This window comes from Grammomys surdaster, unplaced genomic scaffold, assembly GCF_004785775.1.
Source record: "Grammomys surdaster isolate TR1022 unplaced genomic scaffold, NIH_TR_1.0 145, whole genome shotgun sequence".
NCBI classification, from domain to species: Eukaryota; Metazoa; Chordata; class Mammalia; order Rodentia; family Muridae; genus Grammomys; species Grammomys surdaster.
In genome coordinates, this window is record NW_021604603.1 from 4535299 (window position 1) to 4552572 (window position 17274).

General features: G+C 52.6%; 1 protein-coding gene across 1 annotated transcript in view; it reads right to left on the reverse strand.

The window, feature by feature from the left end:
* Positions 1–14005, reverse strand: part of LOC114618841 (receptor-type tyrosine-protein phosphatase V) — an 18742-nt gene extending 4737 nt beyond the window's left edge. The window contains exons 1-21 of the mRNA XM_028764640.1: positions 13975–14005; positions 13394–13461; positions 13003–13051; positions 12562–12834; positions 12123–12392; positions 11671–11934; positions 10709–10963; positions 10361–10606; positions 9951–10226; positions 8704–8976; positions 7208–7471; positions 6764–7030; positions 6179–6460; positions 5721–5861; positions 5239–5449; positions 4721–4788; positions 3030–3156; positions 2897–2944; positions 1250–1343; positions 1004–1094; positions 818–894 (exon numbers count right to left, since the gene is read on the reverse strand). Of these exons, the coding sequence (XP_028620473.1) occupies positions 818–894; positions 1004–1094; positions 1250–1343; positions 2897–2944; positions 3030–3156; positions 4721–4788; positions 5239–5449; positions 5721–5861; positions 6179–6460; positions 6764–7030; positions 7208–7471; positions 8704–8976; positions 9951–10226; positions 10361–10606; positions 10709–10963; positions 11671–11934; positions 12123–12392; positions 12562–12834; positions 13003–13051; positions 13394–13461; positions 13975–14005 (3675 nt within the window). The remainder of the gene's footprint in view (positions 1–817; positions 895–1003; positions 1095–1249; positions 1344–2896; positions 2945–3029; positions 3157–4720; positions 4789–5238; positions 5450–5720; positions 5862–6178; positions 6461–6763; positions 7031–7207; positions 7472–8703; positions 8977–9950; positions 10227–10360; positions 10607–10708; positions 10964–11670; positions 11935–12122; positions 12393–12561; positions 12835–13002; positions 13052–13393; positions 13462–13974) is intronic.
* Positions 14006–17274: the final 3269 nt, after the last annotated feature.

Sequence of the window (17274 nt, forward strand, 5' to 3'; positions counted from 1 at the left end):
CTCTCTCTCTCTCTCTCTCTCTCTCTCTCTCTCTCTCTCTCTCTCTCTCTCTCTCTGTGTGTGTGTGTGTGTGTGTGTGTGTGTGTGTGTGTGTGTGTGTGTTTATTCAAGTTGTGCATGGCTGCCGTTACCTGGCAGGTGGAATCAAAGCCTACAGTATGGTAATCCAAGATATCCTTCATCCAGTCAAAACCCACAGCCCACCACTTGACACTTTACATTCTGGTAGACATACATAGACCTTGTACCTTCCTGCCTGGCTGTTTTCTAGATGTTTCTTTCCAGGATGTCCTTCTCCCCATTGATTATCAAAATCCCATTCATCCTTCGAGAGATCAAATCCATCCTCCTCTAAGTTCTTTTTGATTATTCAAGCGTGCCAAACTTTCCTTCATGTGCCTGAGCCAATGCTTGTCTTGTTCCTCTAACATATCACCTGTCACACTGAAAACACACACTCTCTCTCACTCTCTTTCTCTCACATACACACACATACACACTCAATCTCTCTTACACACATACACACTCTCTCTCTTACACACACACTCTCTCTCTCTTACACACACACACACACACACACACACACACACACACACACCATGGGATCTTTTGTAGATATATACATGGTTAAGCCAGCACTGCCTTCTGGGGGCCCAGTATAGAGCCTGGCATACACAGTAGACCTCTTGCCAGACTAACCTTAAAAAGCATGACCTGGTGTTAGGTGTTATGCCCAGATAACTACAATAGCTAGCACAGGACAGTGTCCTGCAAAGCCCCAGCAGGAAAGCCCCTTGTGTCTGCAAGTGGCCCTTACTGGGATGAAGTTGGCATTGATGTAGTCAGAATGAGGCTCTCCGGATAGCTGGGTCAGCCTGACCCTGGAGTGGTCATCTGCAGAGAGTAAATGATGTACATTTGAAAGCAGCATATGCAGCCCGCCCTTAAGGCCAAGCTCCAATCCTCTACCCATACCTCCCTCCTGCTCCCAGCATTTGCTCACAGGGTAGCACATGTGGGTACCGGTTCTTGGTGATGTTGGCAGGATGCTCAGCCTCTAGTCTAGGCTGGTCCTTACCCACCTCCTTCAGCTCCTATGAAGTCAAGGCAGGTCCCAGTTATAGAGGCAGAATCATCTCAGCCCATAGCAGGCTGAGTAAGTGGTAGAAGTTAGGCTGGGAGGCAGGTCCTGCCCAGCCCAGATGTCCCTGTCCTCCCTCCTTGGGACACAGGATGACACAGGACTTGCCTCAAATTCCTGGAAGAAGGCCTGGTGTGCATGTGCACTCTTGGCCTCATAGCTCTGCTGGAAGTTATGGATGGGGATGGGTCTATGGGTCCGCCTGGCAGAAGAGGAAAGAAATAGACCCCAGCTTTAGGAGTGCATGCCCTGCCCTGTCCTGGGAGACAGGTGCAAAGCTGGCTCGTACAATGAGGTAACAGGGAAGACAGGCATCGGACATGCAGATGCTGGACTTCCCCACCCTCCCTGTGTAGAACAGAAGTTTCTCTAGGACCCAGCAGGTTCCCAAACCCATAATGTGATAAAATGAAAAAGGATAGCATCGAGGGAGACAGGCCAGAGGCAGGAAGTCCATATATGTGTGCGCCAGGGCATTTGGACACAGCTGAGTGTTTGCTGTTTAGGAGTTTCTTCAGTTTGAGGGAATCAAACCTAGGGCCTGCACATGGTAGGCAAGTGCTCTAGCTCTGAACTGCAGCCCAGCCTACATGGGGTCAACTCAACAGGAAGTCAATACGAGGAAAAGAGACCAGGCCTGATTCAATCCACACGGTTTCTCCAGGCGCCACTTCACCTTTTATAATATATTTTTCAACAAAATACTTTTTTTTTTCCTGAAGTCCACAGGGTTTGTCAGAAAGCCAGTTAGCAGGGACTGGAGAAGGGGAGTGTGATGTTTACTGTATGTACCACCTTGGCCTAGCACGGCACCCGGGTTATAGGTAAATGTTATCCTGGATGCTGCAGAGAAGATGTTTTACGGGTGATATTACATTCAACTTCTCTGATAGACTCTGATTTTTCTTTAAATCATATCAATCGTTTGCCCACCCCACCCTCACCCCCCGAGTATCTCTGTATAGCCCTGGCAGCTCTGGAACTCAATCTGTAGAGCAGGCTGGCCTCTAACACAGAGATCTGCCTGCCTCTGCTTCCTGAGGGCTAGGATTTAAAAACCTCCTAGCTTTGGGGGAGAGGGTGCACATATGAAGCTGTGGTTGTGTGAGGCTGGGGCCAAGTGTCACTCTCAGTCACTCTCCACCTTATGCACTGAGGCAGTGTCTCTCAAATGAACCTAGAATTCACCATTTAGGATGTCCTAGCTAGCCAGCTTGGTCCTTGGACTCTATCACTGCCCTCTGAGCACTGACATCACAGACAGGCTGCTGTACCCAGCAGACCTCCAGTTCTCACCCTTACATAGACAATGCTTCACCCATTGAACCATCTCTCCAGCCCTCTTTGACCCTTTGAAAATAGCAGCAGTACAGGCCAAGCCAACGAGATTCCCTCCTGTGAGATGGCCTTGTCCAATCAGTTAAAAGCCTTAATACAACCAAGACTGGCTTGTCCTCACTAAGAGGGATTCTACTAGCAGATGCTTTCCGACCCTTCTCTGGGTCTCTGGCCTGCTGCCTCATCAGATTCCCATTCCTTGATCTTATCTCTCTGAAATCCTTGACTTCTACAGTGAGAGTTTGAATAAGAGGAGAAAGGAGAAGAACTGAAAGGGGCAGTGGGCGAAAAGCCTGATAAGAGACAGGAGGCTGACTAGCAGAGACAAGAGCCCCCTGTCTGGTGCAGCCCCAGAGCCTCACAGGGCCGCTAGTAGGCTGTGCTGTGTCATTGGGAAGCATGCTTCAGTGCACTCACCACAGGTTGTAAGGCATCAACTCCTGGGAAAAGCCATTCTTCTCTGGTCTGTGACAGTGGAGAAGAGAACGGGAGGCAAGCTAGGATCTCCTCCCATCACACAGGGCCTCCCAGTCCCACTGCCTCTCCTCACCTTGGTCCCTTCAGGCGACGCCAGCACAGCAAGCATAGCACTGCACATACAATGACAACGCAGCCCACCACAGTCCCCATCATAACTGTCAGGGGCATGACCGTCAGAGAGATGCTGGACTGGGGCTCTGTGGAAGGCAAGGAAACATTGACCATGGCAACTTCACAACTGGCCCCACAGGCCATGCTAGCCTCTCCTGGACCTAGGCCTTCTAGATCAGCGTTTTTCAACCTGTGTGTCACAACCCCTTTAAGGGTCACATATCAGATATCTTGCACGTCAGCTATTGACATTACAATTCATAACAGTAGTAACATTACAGTTATGAAGTAGCAATGAAATAATTTTTAGGGTTGGGGTCAGCACAACATGAGGAACTGTATTAAAGGGCCACAACATTAGGAAGGTTGAGAACCATTGCTCTAGACAGAGAATGTAGTGATATCTGTCCATGTTCCAGATACTAAACAGAGTCTAGAAATATCTGTCTTGGGTTGTAGGTTGCTGAGAACAGACAGACAGACAGACAGACAGCTTTCTTCCTAGTAGCTGGCCATACCCCATAGACCCTGCTTTCCTCCTGACTCCTTCCAGAGGAATGGGGATGAAAGCCTGACCTCCTGTACCGCCTATGACTGCACCACCTGCTGCAATAACCAGCAGCCACATCAGGCTCTTGACCACCCACAGTGTGACTACTACAATTTAAGATCTGTACACTGTGAAACCACAGGAACAGCCAAAGGCTGTGGGGGGTTCTCAGTAGTTTTTATTTGTTTGGGGTTTTTTTTTCATTGTTGTTTTTGTGGAGGGGGGGTTATTTTTTTATTTTTTATTTTTTGCTTGCTTGCTTTGTTTTGTGTTTTAGATAGTCTCAAGAATCCCAGGATAACTTCCAATCAAATATTTGAGGGCAGCCTTGAACTTCTGATTCCCCAGCCTCTACCTTTCAGATGCTGGGTTTACACAGTATCCCTTCTACTGAGTACTAGGGATCCAACCTAGGACTTGGTTCGTGCTAAGCAAGGGTCCCACCCCAGACTCACAAACACTTTCTGACTTTGAAATGTTAACTTAATTTTAACTATTTTCATTTAAATAAAACAGTTGCTAAAAGTAACTGTTACTTCTTTCTATTGTGTTTGTTTCTTGTTGTTTGCTTGTTTGTTTTTTGAGACAGGGTCTCACTATAAAGCCCTGGCTGCCTTGGAACTAGGCAGACCTAGGTGAGCTTAGAGATTTACCTGCTTCTGCCTTCTCAGGGTATGGGGCAGGTGAGATTAAAGGCATATGTCACCATACGCCTTTTTAGTTTCCAATGTACCTTCTAGGAAATTCTAATTTATATACCCTGTTTGGCTACCTTGGAGTCTCCCCAAGGGTTCCTTCTGAACAGAACTGTTCTTAAACACAAGGGGGTTGGGAGTAGCCAGTTACAGGGAATGGTGCAGGGAGGTGTGAGAGGCTGTACACAGTAGCAGCCCCTTCAGAGCCTCTGCCTCTTCCACACATCCAAACCCCAACCCAGGTCTGCAGTCTAGTGCATGTCATTGATGTTCTGGTCTCCTGACACTGCCAAGCAGCAATGACTCCTGTGAGCAGCTCAGTCCCTCCCACCACCACCCAAGAAGGCTATCAGCCCTTCTCCCTCTCAAGCGTTTAGCCGGAACCCAGCCAGGTGCCTGGCTTACCTGAGAAGGCTGAGAAGGCCAGGATGGTCTCCGGAGGGCTAAGCCTACTGAAGGCTGCAACACTGAACCTGGGACAAAGAAGCAGGACTTTATACAGGGACGGAGACCCTTGCTGAGAAGCAGCAATGGCCACCTCAGCTAGCTAGTTTCTGTCCTGTCGTATTTAGAGGCTGGACATCCTGCTCCTTATCATCCTACACAGAACACCTCTGGCTTCTCCTCATTTTTCTCTGGCTTGTTCTGGGAGCAAGGGCTAACTCTAGATGCAGGGAACCAGAAAGCCTTGGATTTTCCCTGAAAGTCCCCCAAAGAATCCAGCCCCCAGATCTTTTTAACAAAAGAACCATGTATAGATAGGTGTTCCCTCTCCCCCACCTGCCCACACTGACACCAGGAAGTGATCCGAATTAACTGTGAAGCCTTGTGGACTGGCACTTGCCTTCTGTTAGGAATCTGTCCCTGTCTACTGTCCAGAGTGGAGTTTAGGGTACCTGCTCTCCCTGGGCCTTAACCCTCACCTATACTGGAAACCTGGCTTGAGATGCCCATTGCATATCTCCTGGGTGTTGTCACATTCCTCTGTACCCACAGGTACTGTCCAGGATCTTGGCACAGCCCAAGGCTCTGGGTAGAAGGGGTTTGGGAACAGGAGAGCCAGGTAGGAGTCGTGTCCTCTATAATAGTGGTCATACCACGTGTGGTTGATGGCTTCCCGGGAAGGCTGGGCCACTGACGAGGGAGGGGAAAGAGACAGAGCAAGATGAGCGGTGGGTCAGGAGGCTACCCTCTCTCTCTGATAGCACTCCCATTCACAATCCAACACCCACCTTCTCCTCAGTAACAGCCAAGCCCTTTCCTGTTACGGACTGGCCCTGGCACTGGCCTTTCATGCAGTCCCCTCCCTAGACCATCCTCTCCCACCTGTGCCTGCACAGCCATGCTCTCCCACCTGTGCCTGCACAGTCATGCTCTCCCCGACCCTTCCAAGCCCAAAACTCACGTGTCATGTTGATGGTAGCGATTATGCCATACCACTGGATCTGCTCATCATCTTTACCAAACATGCCACGGGTGACTGTCACACCCATCCCTGTCCCCAGCTCCACCTGGGGGGCCTCAGCTAGCTCTGGGGGGTGCCAAACTAGGGAAAAGGAAACAAAGGCTGTGACTCAGCACTAACAATCAGCCTTCCAGGGCACACCTTTGTCTACCCAGCACTCTCATGACACCTGGTGACAAATGGCTAGTAAACAATTAAATAAGGTGTGTGGGGGGGAGAAGGTGTCTTGGGTTAGGGTATCAGAGCACGATGCTCCAAAATACAGGACAGGGGTCAGAGGAAGAGGCCAGGTCTGTGGGCAAGGAGAGCCCCAGGCAGCCAGGCTCAGTAGAGGGACTGCACCAGTGGACAGTGATGGAGGGAGTCTAGGCGAACAGAAAACTGTGGTAAATGCCTACCCTCAGCAGAGGTAGTGCACACCAGGGTAACTGCCCGGCTCCACTGGCTATTCCTGCCCAGCACAGTGAGGCTGAGGCGGTAAGAAGTGGTGGGCGTCAGGTTGGGCAACAGGAGAGCATCCCCTGAGGTGTTGACCTGGAAGACAAAATGAGCGCTCCCTCCCGGCACCAGCTGCTCTACCACAACCAGACAGACACGCACATCTCCGGCAGGCATCGTCCAGTTCAGGACCAGGTAGGTGGCCTCAGGTTGACAGAGCACATCTTCCACAGGGCCAGGCTCTGAGGAAACAGAATGCTCACGTTGTTAGGTGTCAGTGTCAGGTGAGTGTCAGAGACTCTCAAATCCAGGGGACACAAAGGGCTGACATTTATGCTCATGGAAGGGACAGCAGCAGCATGGAGAAATGACTTTGGGGTGCCATTGCCCATCTGAAGAGGCATAACCTGAGACAGGGGCGAGACAGACATCTGCCTGAAGGGAGCGGGTGATTTAGAGTGGAAGGGCAAGCCTCTCAGGCACACTACCCTTCCCTGAAGACACCCACAGGTCTTAAGGGAACCTAAGGTAGATAGGGAACGCACCCACAGACAGCATCACAGGATGAGTGGAGGCCTGGAGAGGCCCCGCCTGACACTTCACAGACAGTGAGACAGTACGTCCTGGTGTAAGATCCCTTAGCATGAGGAGCTCTTGGCCTAATGACAGGAGTTGCTCCCATGATAGGTGTCCAGCATCTGAGAGTTGGGCATGGCATATCCCTTGCCCCAAGGGACCACTGGGCCAGGCCAGGTTAACCACAGCACTGCCTGCCTGCATTGACACGAGCAGCTCATTGGGTGTGAGTGGGTCTGTGGAGAGAAGGCAGAGGTCAGCCAGGCCCTGGTGCTAGTCCTGAGGATGCCTCCTGCAGTGCTGGGGCTGGCTGACCTCTCTCAGGGTGTTTGTTATGGAGCTGAGAAATGGGATTGAGTGGAGCTAATGTGTCCAGGAGTCTCCTCCCCCAGTGCACTTCACGCCCCACTTACAGGTCCAAGCAGAAACGTTGGGTGCTGCAGTGTAAAGGGGTCCAGCCCAGGAGATGACTTCCACCTTGTACTTAGTGCCAGGAGTCAAACCCAAAAAGCGTGTGCTGTCTGCCTTGGGCCCCAAGATGTTGGTGGCTGTCCGGGTACTCTCCTGGTATAGGGTCACTTGGCAGCTGTTCCGGGCCCCAGGACCATGGACCCAGGATACTTGGAGCTGGGTGGGAGCCTCACTGGTCACATTTACCAATGTAGGAGCTGAGGGGGCTGCAGAGAGAGCAAGTGGGGGAGCACAGATATAATAACCTAAACTAAATGCCCCCCACAACCAAAGACCGTCCCTGTTTCCTCCATCCTTGGCCCCAGAGCCTAGGAGTTCAATGTAGTTCAGGGCAGCAGCTGAACCTCTGACTAGACTCTGAAACAGATCTGCCACAGATGCTAAGCAACAGGGACAATCTCAAAGTTTATCACTCACTCTGGCCTGGACCTCCCTCTGGGAACCAAAACTGAACTTAGCAGCCCAGGAGTGATGGATGGATAGTCCTTCTCAGAACCTACAGCCAAGGGGTTTGAAAACCCATATGTCAGAAGGTTATCTGGGGCCTAGCCACTCTCAAAGCCTGGGATCTGGAGTCATGTGATCTTGGCCTAGTCGAATTGTAACAGACCTTTTTACAGGTAAGGAAACTGAGGCTCAGGGGAGCAAAGGCTTGCTCTCAGAACCAAGCCACAGCTAGAAGCCTGGTTTCCTGGCTTCCAGGCCAGGCTTCTACCTTGTTCCCCCGGGTGTCGGTCCTACAGTCCTTGGGGGAAGTCTAAAGGACAGTGATAGTGCCCCAGGAGAGAGAAGAAAGCCAAAAGAGGGGGCATAGGCAAGCGTGGAGAGTCCCCACATCAGAGAAGGTTGTGCTGGGGACAGGAGCTGGGGACAGGAACTCCCACCTACTCATTTGTCCCCAAGAGCTCTGCAGGCTCAACAGGCCACTAACATCAGGTTGGTGTAAAAGGGGGTTCCAAACCCTGTCTGCAGGCCCTGGGGGCTCTTTGTGGGGTGCTTACCCTATGCTCTGCACCTCTGTATTTCTGTGCCCCCACTGCTATGCAAAGTTGGGGTTGACTATATCAAAGAAACTATTCTGTTCACACTACCTGAACAAAGGTCCCAGCTTTCCTTGTAAAGCTACGGAGACGAGAAAAAGTTATCTTCTCTCTTTGTGCCTGGGCTCCCTCCTATGAATCGAGGTGACCAAAGTGTCAAACTCTTAAACTTGTCACAGTAGGTACACAAGAGAACATAGGCAGGGCAAGGAGCCCAGCGAGTACACTATTGTTATTAATGGCTCACACCAGACAGCATTAGAGGAGCATCCCAAGAATGGTGTGGCACTATGCACAGAGACAATCTCAAAGTTGCACACATAGAGACTACTCATAGTCTCAGAGTCCCTAAGGGCCCAAAAGGCTGGGAAAGAAGACTGCAGTAAGGCAGCACTCACGTGTCCAGCCTGTGGCGTTGGCACTGCTGCTTTCTTCAGACCCCCACAAGGTAGACAGCTGTACCTGGAACTCACAGCCTGCAGCCAGCTGAGTCCAGGAGAAGTTCTGGGCCTCCTGAGATAGGATCTTCTCACTTTCCAGTGTCAGAGGCCTCAGCCTGTAAAGCCGTAACTGAAAGGCGTCCCTGCCACCTAGCGGGTGACACCAAGAAGCCCTCAGTGCTGCAGGCTGGCGGGCAAAGCCCAGGCTCAGGTTGGTGGGAGGAGCGGGACCTTTGGGGACAGGAAGAGATAGATTCAGGACAATGTGAAATCGCCTTCCACATTCCCCAAGTTCCAACTTCCAGAAGGCTCTAAGCTGTTTTGCCTGCCCAGGGAAACCTCTTGCAGAGATGGGACCCAATACCTGCCCCTGCCTCTTGTCCCTCACCCCTCGCCCCTCGCCCCTCGTCCCTTGCCCCTCGTCCCTTGCCCTATGCCTGCCTCCTATTTTGAGGTATATCAGCTCCCTAAGCACGCGTCCAGTTTACTTCTCTTGCTTCTAACATAGCCAGCTCAGTGCCTGCTCCCTCACCCTTCAGGACCCCACTATCCACCATTCACTGATGGGTTTGACGTGGTGTCTGTCAAAATGCCTCTAGACTGTGGGCCCTTGGCAAGCTCAGGCCCTCTACCCATCCTGTCTAGCCACATGGGTTTCTTTTTCAGTTCATCTCCCCACCCCTGTTCTGACTCCCTAAGCAGGTGTCTGTCTATGAGTCTGAAAAGATCTAGTCAAGCCACAGTAAAATTCCAGACATTCTGCCCTTTTAAAGTATAAGAAAATAGTTAATACATCATGAATATATATCCCTACTAATCTACTTATATTTGTTATAATATGATGTATAAAATCATTACATTATCAGCATATGAACCATGTTTATCAGTCTTCCTTTCTGGACTTGTTCATAATCTTTAGCCTTAGCACCTAGCCCCATTCCTAAAACAATGAGAAGCGTTAAATAGATACTTGTAAGAAGGAGGAATAAAGGGGCAGAGGGATGCACGGATGGGTGGACAGGTGAGGGGGCACATAATTGGATGGGCATGGCTAGCCAACCATGTGACAGGAAACTGCTTGATTCAAGAAAGGCCTCTACTTTCAGTCATACCACAGAGAAGAGCAGAGAGTAGAGAACACAAGGCCACGTGCACAGCGCTGGGCATCTGCCTGGGGGGAGTGAGGGGGCAGGTGAGGAACTCACGGGTGCAGCTGTGAATCTTCCGAGAGTAAGAACTGAGGTTCCCAGCCCAGGCCCATGCTGACACGGTGTAGCAGGATCCAGGTACCAGAGAGTTCAGAGTCAGGCTCGAAATGTCAGGGCCCAAGTCAGCAAGGTTGCCAGGTGACCACTGGCTGCCATCCTGATGCCAGGTGACCTTATAACCTTCCAACTGCCCTGGCGCTGGAGCCCAAGCAAGAGTCAGGTCAGATGGGCTGCTCCTACGGATGACTTCCAGAGACTGCAGTGGCAGGGGACCTGAAGAGGGGGGCGATTTGGCAAGGGGCCATGTCGTGGGCCTGTGATGCCCTCTGCCCAGCTCTCCTGAATCCCTCCTTCACTCTATCTTCCCTCCAGATCCAGGTCCAAAGGACTCACATGTTGGCACTCACTTGTGTAGCCTGTGATGCTCTGAGTGATGTCTCCCATGGATGAGGTAATGTCCACCCTGTAGTGGGCTCCAGGTACCAAGCCACAGAAGGTGATGTGGGTGGCACCAGAGGGCACAGAGATGTTCCCTAGGAGGCCTGGGGTGTCAGCAAAATAGAGTAGTGCCCGTCTCCCAGCCTGCTTGGTAGCTTCCAGTCCATCTAGCCACAGTCTGGCACCAGGGACCTCCCTGGGAAATGCCACAGATTCTAGAAAATCAGCAGGACACCAGAAGGTGAGAAGCCTGGTCCCTATGGTTGCAGATTCCCTATGCATGCTCCCAACCTGAGCCCTGTTCCAACCAGACTCACCAGCTAACCAGGTACTGCCCTCCACCCAGGCATCATAAGGTCCAGCTAGAACCTTCAGCCTCAAAGTGTAGTGTCCTGGAGGCAGCGGCCCTGGGAAGACAGCACTGCACTCTTCAGGGCCCAGGGTAGTTGTACTCTCCACTGGCCCACTTAACTTCAGTACATAGCCGTCCCGAGCTCCAAGCCCTGCCTTCCAACTTGCCCAGAGCTCATTCTGTAAGGGGGTCAGCACCAGGTCAGAGGGGTAAGAGGGATCTGAGGAGACAGGGGTAGATACAATGGGTAAGAAAACTCATTCTGTGCTCTAACCACTACACATACCTGCCAGCCTCTTATTTGGGTATTACCAGCTTCATTCTTCAGATTCCAAATGAATGCCAAGACCTGGCAGCTACCAACCGGCCATGGGCAACACAACCGTAACAGAAACAAGGGTACATAGACTACTGGCTCCTGTGCCTGCCAGCATGGCCTGCAGGGTTCTACATACGGGACCTCCCACAACATTGACCCTAACTAAAACCCAGAGATGGTAAACAACGTCCCCGGAGACACACAGCCAACAGGTAGCAGAAACTGTTAACCACCACATAACTCTTTCTCAGAGTGAAAACATGGTGGCATGGTGGCAGGGACAGATGTCCAGCCTAGGTTCGGCGTCAACCACGTTTGTATACAATATGGTTTGGGCTCTCTGTGTACCTCTGTGCCGAGAGTAATGTAAGGCAGTGAGTCCTTTATCGGGCTCTTCGGGAGATTCAATGAAACCATACCCAGAAAGTGGCAGGCTCAGAGCCTACCTGGAGAGAGTTCAATTGGCCATAACCACTACCATCTTCTCAGGCAGTTGCCTATCATGAGGTAACCAGAGGGGCACACCCTTCCAGATCTTGGGGGAAAACGTGCTTTTCACTACTTGGTCAGAGAATGGAACAGACTCCATGTGTCCCCTAGACACTCACAGGTCCACTCGGTGGCATTGGGTCCCCAAATTTGGTGGGGCCCAGCAGCCGCACAAATCTTCAGCTCATAAGGTGTGCCTGGAGACAGGTGAAGGAAGGTGTGGGTTGAAACCCCTGGTCTGACCACTGCAGTCAGGTTGGCGCCCCCTAGGAGGTCTGTGAGCATCAGGTGAAACCTGGCGGCCCCTTTAGAGCTATTCCAGATGGCTTGCAGGCTACTGGTACCCAAGGCACGTAGGACTAGTTGATCAGGAGGTACAGGCTCTGCAGGAAGGATAGACAGAGCAGAGCCAGGCTTGAAGAAGGACTCTGGAGCAAGATGCTCACACCACTTTTAGCATGAGGGATCCCAGACGCCTAGCCACACTGAGACACATTGCCTACAAAGTTCCAGACTCTCACATCCCCTAGTCTAGCTGCTACTGGTGTCCCTGGCCAGCTATCCACCTTACCTGTCCATTGGAGGATGCTAGTCTTCGCATGGAGACTGCCAGCCCAGGTGATAACCTCCAAGACATACTGACTACCTGGCAAGAGGTTGCCAAAACTGTAAGACAGGGTGTCAGGGGACACAGAGACATTACATGCCAGAGTTTGGGATTCCAAGTGGTAGAGGAGAAGTTGGTAGCTGTCTTGATCCCCAGGGGCATCGCTCCATGAGGCTTCCAGGCTGGCTGGGCTCCCGGTGCTGTGCAGCTGCAGTCCATGGACCACTGTCGGGGCTGTGACAAAGGTCAAGAGAAGCACCAAAATCTGCGCAAAGGGCTCGCCATCCTAGGAGCTGTCTCTTTTGGTTTCTCCGAGCCCTGCTACTAGTCCTCTAGAACAGCTGTCACCTCCTGCCCCAACCCCAAGTTAGACCACACCCCCCTCAGCCTGCAGGCTTCATACCAGTTCGGGCAATGAGGGTAATTGTGACATTCTGCCAACAGGGTCTTAGGACAGTCAGTTCCAGCTGGTAGCGACTCCCTGGCACCAGGCCATGGAACTCAAAGCTGGACTCATTTGTGTGAGCCTGGAGCTGTTGCCCTTCTGGAGAACCTGAGGAGTTCGTACGCCTGAGGCAGAGGGCATAGTCAAATCCACCTGGCTCTGTAGCTCCCCAGCTCAGAAACAGGCTGGTAGGCTTTCCATGGCTGCTGATGTTCACGCTCAGAGGTGGACCTGGAGAATACGGGTGGATACAATTCATTCACTCAGTACCCTTTCTGCCCTGAAAAAGGAAGACAAGTCGAGGGACCAGAAGCATGCAGAGTCTAGTGGAGAAGTCAGCTCTATGACCCGCCCACTGCCCACATCCAGAGCCCTCTCCCTCTCTCTAAAGACACCTACCTCCATCCTGCCTGTCTGGGCTCCCTTCCAAGGATGAGCATGCATCTTCCTGTAGGGAGGAGAGAAATGGAGGAAGCAGATGTGGAGAGGCCTCTGGAGCACAGGCCTCTGGGAAAGCCCACAGAGTGAGGATCCAGACCAGAGCGAAGATTCCCTGTGTGTCTGACTCCCACACACTGACTGCCACTGTATAGCCAGCAGGCAGTAGCCAGCAGCCTGGAAGGCTGGAACGATCTGTCCTCCTGGCTTCTGTGCTGGCCTGGGTGGGAAGGGAGTGGTTTCCCTCTTCCATAATGAAGACCAGCTGTGGAGCCCCATAGAGAGGTGGGACGCCTAGACATGCCCCAGAGAACAGGCTCATCCACCCCACCCTGCCCCATGCCCACCTTACCTCGGCCAAAAAGCCCTGGAGCCAGAGGAGGACAGCTAACAGAATCAGGGGCCTCATCCTGATAAAGTCTGCAGAGGCAAAATTGGGAAGCAGAACTAGGCCCCCTTACTCTCCCCTTACCCTGGTGGCTGGCAGGCAGGCGAGGGTGGGAAGAGTGGACCTTCAGATAGGCAGCAGATCCTGACCCCAGCCCAGCCTGCTCTGGGCTGAGAGGTAGAAGAGAAACAGCATCTGGCCCTAAGGGAACTGCTACTCTCAGGCGGTCCACAAGCCCACCTCCTTCCTCCACTTCTCTCTCCTCCGCTGGCTGTCAGCAGTCAGCTCTCCCAGAAGAAAAACTGCCCTGTGCTCTTGGGGAAGACTTGCTGGGGCCTTGCAAATAAATACACAGAGCAGAAGTGCCTGATACCCCACACTGTCTCTAGAATAGGGCTAGGTATCCATTGGTCCCTTCCCCTGTGCCTTCCTGAGAGATAGTGTTAGTGTTTCCAGGGGTGAGGTTTCAAGGCAGGCATGAGGGTGGCATCTTGAATACATGAGATGGGTGAGCCAGGTCCCTGTCACCCCTTTGCCTAACCTACTCCAGTCGTCACCGGCACAGAAGCACATCATGGGGGCATAGAGCTTGCCTGGCCCCTGGAACCCATCTCTCACACCTCACTGCTCAGATGAGGAAGTTAACATCCAGAGGGTCCAGCCTTAGGTCCACATACACACATGGGTGTGTGTGAGGAACGAAGCTGGACGTGAACCCAGGGCTTCTGACTCCATCAAGCAGAGAAAGCAAAAGGTGCTCCCATCCCCAGTTCCTCTGTGTGTGGAAGCTTCTGGGAGTGATTGACATCCTGGGGGTTTTCTCCCCACTCCTTACTTCTTCTCTTCAGTCAGCAGGACCCACCTGGCTCCCCACCCTCTCCTAACCCTCAGACACTGCAGAGACCCAGCTGGGGCCTGGCCGACATCATAAGAGTTCAGGCTCTGCTGTACCCACCCACAGCCAGCTGCTCACCTGGCGCAGCTCCCCAGGTGCTCCTGTGCCAACTCAGCCGTGGGAAGGGAAGGAGCAGAGTCAAAGGCTCTGAGCCTTGGGAAAGAAGCCCAGAACTCAGCAAACTCAGGAGGGGGGTGAGAGGCTGTGCAGACAGACAGACAGAGAGTTATAGACTCTGAACACCAAGGCAGACTCTTCCTAGCCTGCTTCAGCAAATAGCTCAGGCCTGCATCAGAAAGCAGCTCTGCCTGCCTCCTCCCTCTGCCCAGCACCAGGGGCTGCTGCCCGCCCCACCCCCTACCACAGCTCCGTCCAGCCCCAAACCTCAGAGCCACCCACCGGCCTGGATGGGGTCCTGGAAACTTAGCACTGCAGACTCATCAAATTTTCCAGGCTGTGTGCATGTATGAATGTGTGTAAGTGAGTGTGTGTGTGTATACATGCAGAGGACACTTCTGAAAGAGGCAGGGAGTGGGGCTAGCAACCAGAGAAAGCGGGGGTGGGGTGGTGGTAGGGGTGTCTCAGGCCTCAGTCTGGCCAAGGTGTAGGGGACAGGTCCATCTCACCTGGGGACACTTCACTCTGTGTCTTCTAGCAGAGTCTCTGTGAGCAGCCAAGATGGGCAGAGCATCTTACTTCAGAGTCTGCATAGAAGAGACACAGAGTGCATGGGGCGGGGAGTAAAGGATTGGTATCCCAAAGTCACTAAGAGAGAGGCCTGTGGGGACAGAACATGCTTTGTGGCTAGTCCTATGGACCCGGCCTTGGGGAGGTTTTAGGTCGTAGAAGACCCTGCTACTAGCCTTACCCTGTTAGAGCAGCCTTGGGGATGGGAGATAGACTCAGAAGGGGTTAAGAAAGCACCCCCCAATCCTCATGCCCAGGCCAAGATTCTCTATTCAGCAAAAAATGTACTTTCCCCCCAGAAGCCACCCCCACAGACAAACCCACATCCTCTGCCTAGAAAACCCCAAGATCTTGAAGCCTACCATCTCAGTGTGAAATGAGCTGACCAGGAGGCCGAGGAAGGTAGAGGAAGGCAGAGAGCTGGTCCTGGCATCCCAACTTCCAAGTGCAAACTAGTCTGGTCCCTCCTTGGCAGCTGTTGTAGGCTGTTCTTCCAGCTCCTCCTCTGCTCTCCCACAGCCTGAAGCCAGGCCTTGAGCATCCCCCACACTAAAGGAAGATAATTACCAGGCAGAAGAGAACAAGTCACCTCCTCTTCCTCCCACAAACTGGGGAAGGTCACTAGGAAAGGGAGAAGGTCCAGCTTCTACTGAGCAGGCTGAGAGACCTCAGCAAGGGGCTGGAGGGGGCTGCCAGTAATATGCTGTGTGGGGGGGCTAACTGCATGCATAAGCCAGCATCAATGACAGCACAGTGGGAAGGACATAAAGGGTCCCTGTGGGGAAGGGCCATTATGGGACAAGTGTCCATCCCTATAGCTCTGGACTTGGGAGAAAGAGGGAGAATCTCCTTCAGTTTGAAGTCACTGTCCTGGGGCACTGAGCTCAGCATTAGGTATAGACAGAGCGGGACTATTTCCTGGCTCTCTAGGAAAGGTAACCATGGTTCCATGCTGAGCTGGCATGAGCCATTGGTCCTCTCCACCAGTGATGAGGAGTATGGGAAAGTCCTAACACCTGCAGGCACCAAAAAGGTAGCAGGAGGAAAACTGGGTCAAGAAGGAGCCCCTGGGACAGCCGTCACAGAGGTGCTGCCTAGGGCATGCTGGGGTACCTCAGCCTTCATGCCAGGGCTTCACAGCACGTCTCTACCCCACTCACCCTGACTCCTCCTTGGTAAGCTCTGCCTCCCCCACACTACCAAGGACGAGCCTGGGCTTGCAGGGATGAGAACGAAGAGCTGCCTCAATATTTGAGGATGGAGGCAGTCAGGAACAGCCACCTCCCATCCTGGGGCTTCTCGTCTCTTCTGTATCCACCCAGAGCATCCTAGAATGTTACAGGGTGGCAGCTTTAGCCTTTTGGGACCCACAGCTATCTGGTTCCCCAGGAGCCACAGGGCACAAGGGCTTCTGGGGACTTCAGGAGCACTGGCAACAGGAGTTGTGGCTCATGGCCCCTGGGATGGAAATGGTGAGAGGAAGGCCCGGCATCAAGGGGAGAGAGGCAGGGAAGGGAGAAATCTTAGGCTAGCCACAGGACCACACGTTAGACTCCGAGTGGGTAAGACCTTCCCCTGCCATGGCTCCTCTCCACCTCTGGGCTGGGTCTAGGCATGGCCACTATTCTCTGCCCATTCTGAAATGAGGGACTTTGCCCATGCTGGGCTGCTGGGAGTAACTCCTAGAATCTCTCCATTGCTTGAGTGGAACTTCCCAGAAAGGATGATGGCTGACTGGAAAAGGAAGGGGAGAAATGGAGAGCCTAGACAGACAAACAGACAGACAGACAGACAGACTCAGCCTCGCTTCCACTTCCACCACCAGGTGGGGCTCCCTAGCTCTCAGTCCCAGACTTCTCCTCTCTGTGATTCCAAGCTCTGAGGCTGGGGACAAAGTGCTTCACAGGGTTTGTTCCATCTTCCTGACAAGAAGAAGGGAATGTGAGCGGTAGTAACTTGGTCACATGACCACTAAGCATCGGTCTGCTCATCAGGCAGGTCCTTCTGGCTTCCAGGTAGGACTTTACATTCTCTTAAGTTGAAGGTACTGGAACCTAATTCCCAATCAGCAACATGAACGATGTCATACACACACACAAACACACACACACACACACACACACACACACACCTCCAGGAACAGGAAGGTTCTGCAGAACAGATACAAGGAGTGGCCAGGAAAGTGAAAAGCCATCCAGAGACCAGGAGAGAGAGCCTCAGGGTCTTGTTTCATGCCTAGATTGACTCTCGCCCCACCAACTTC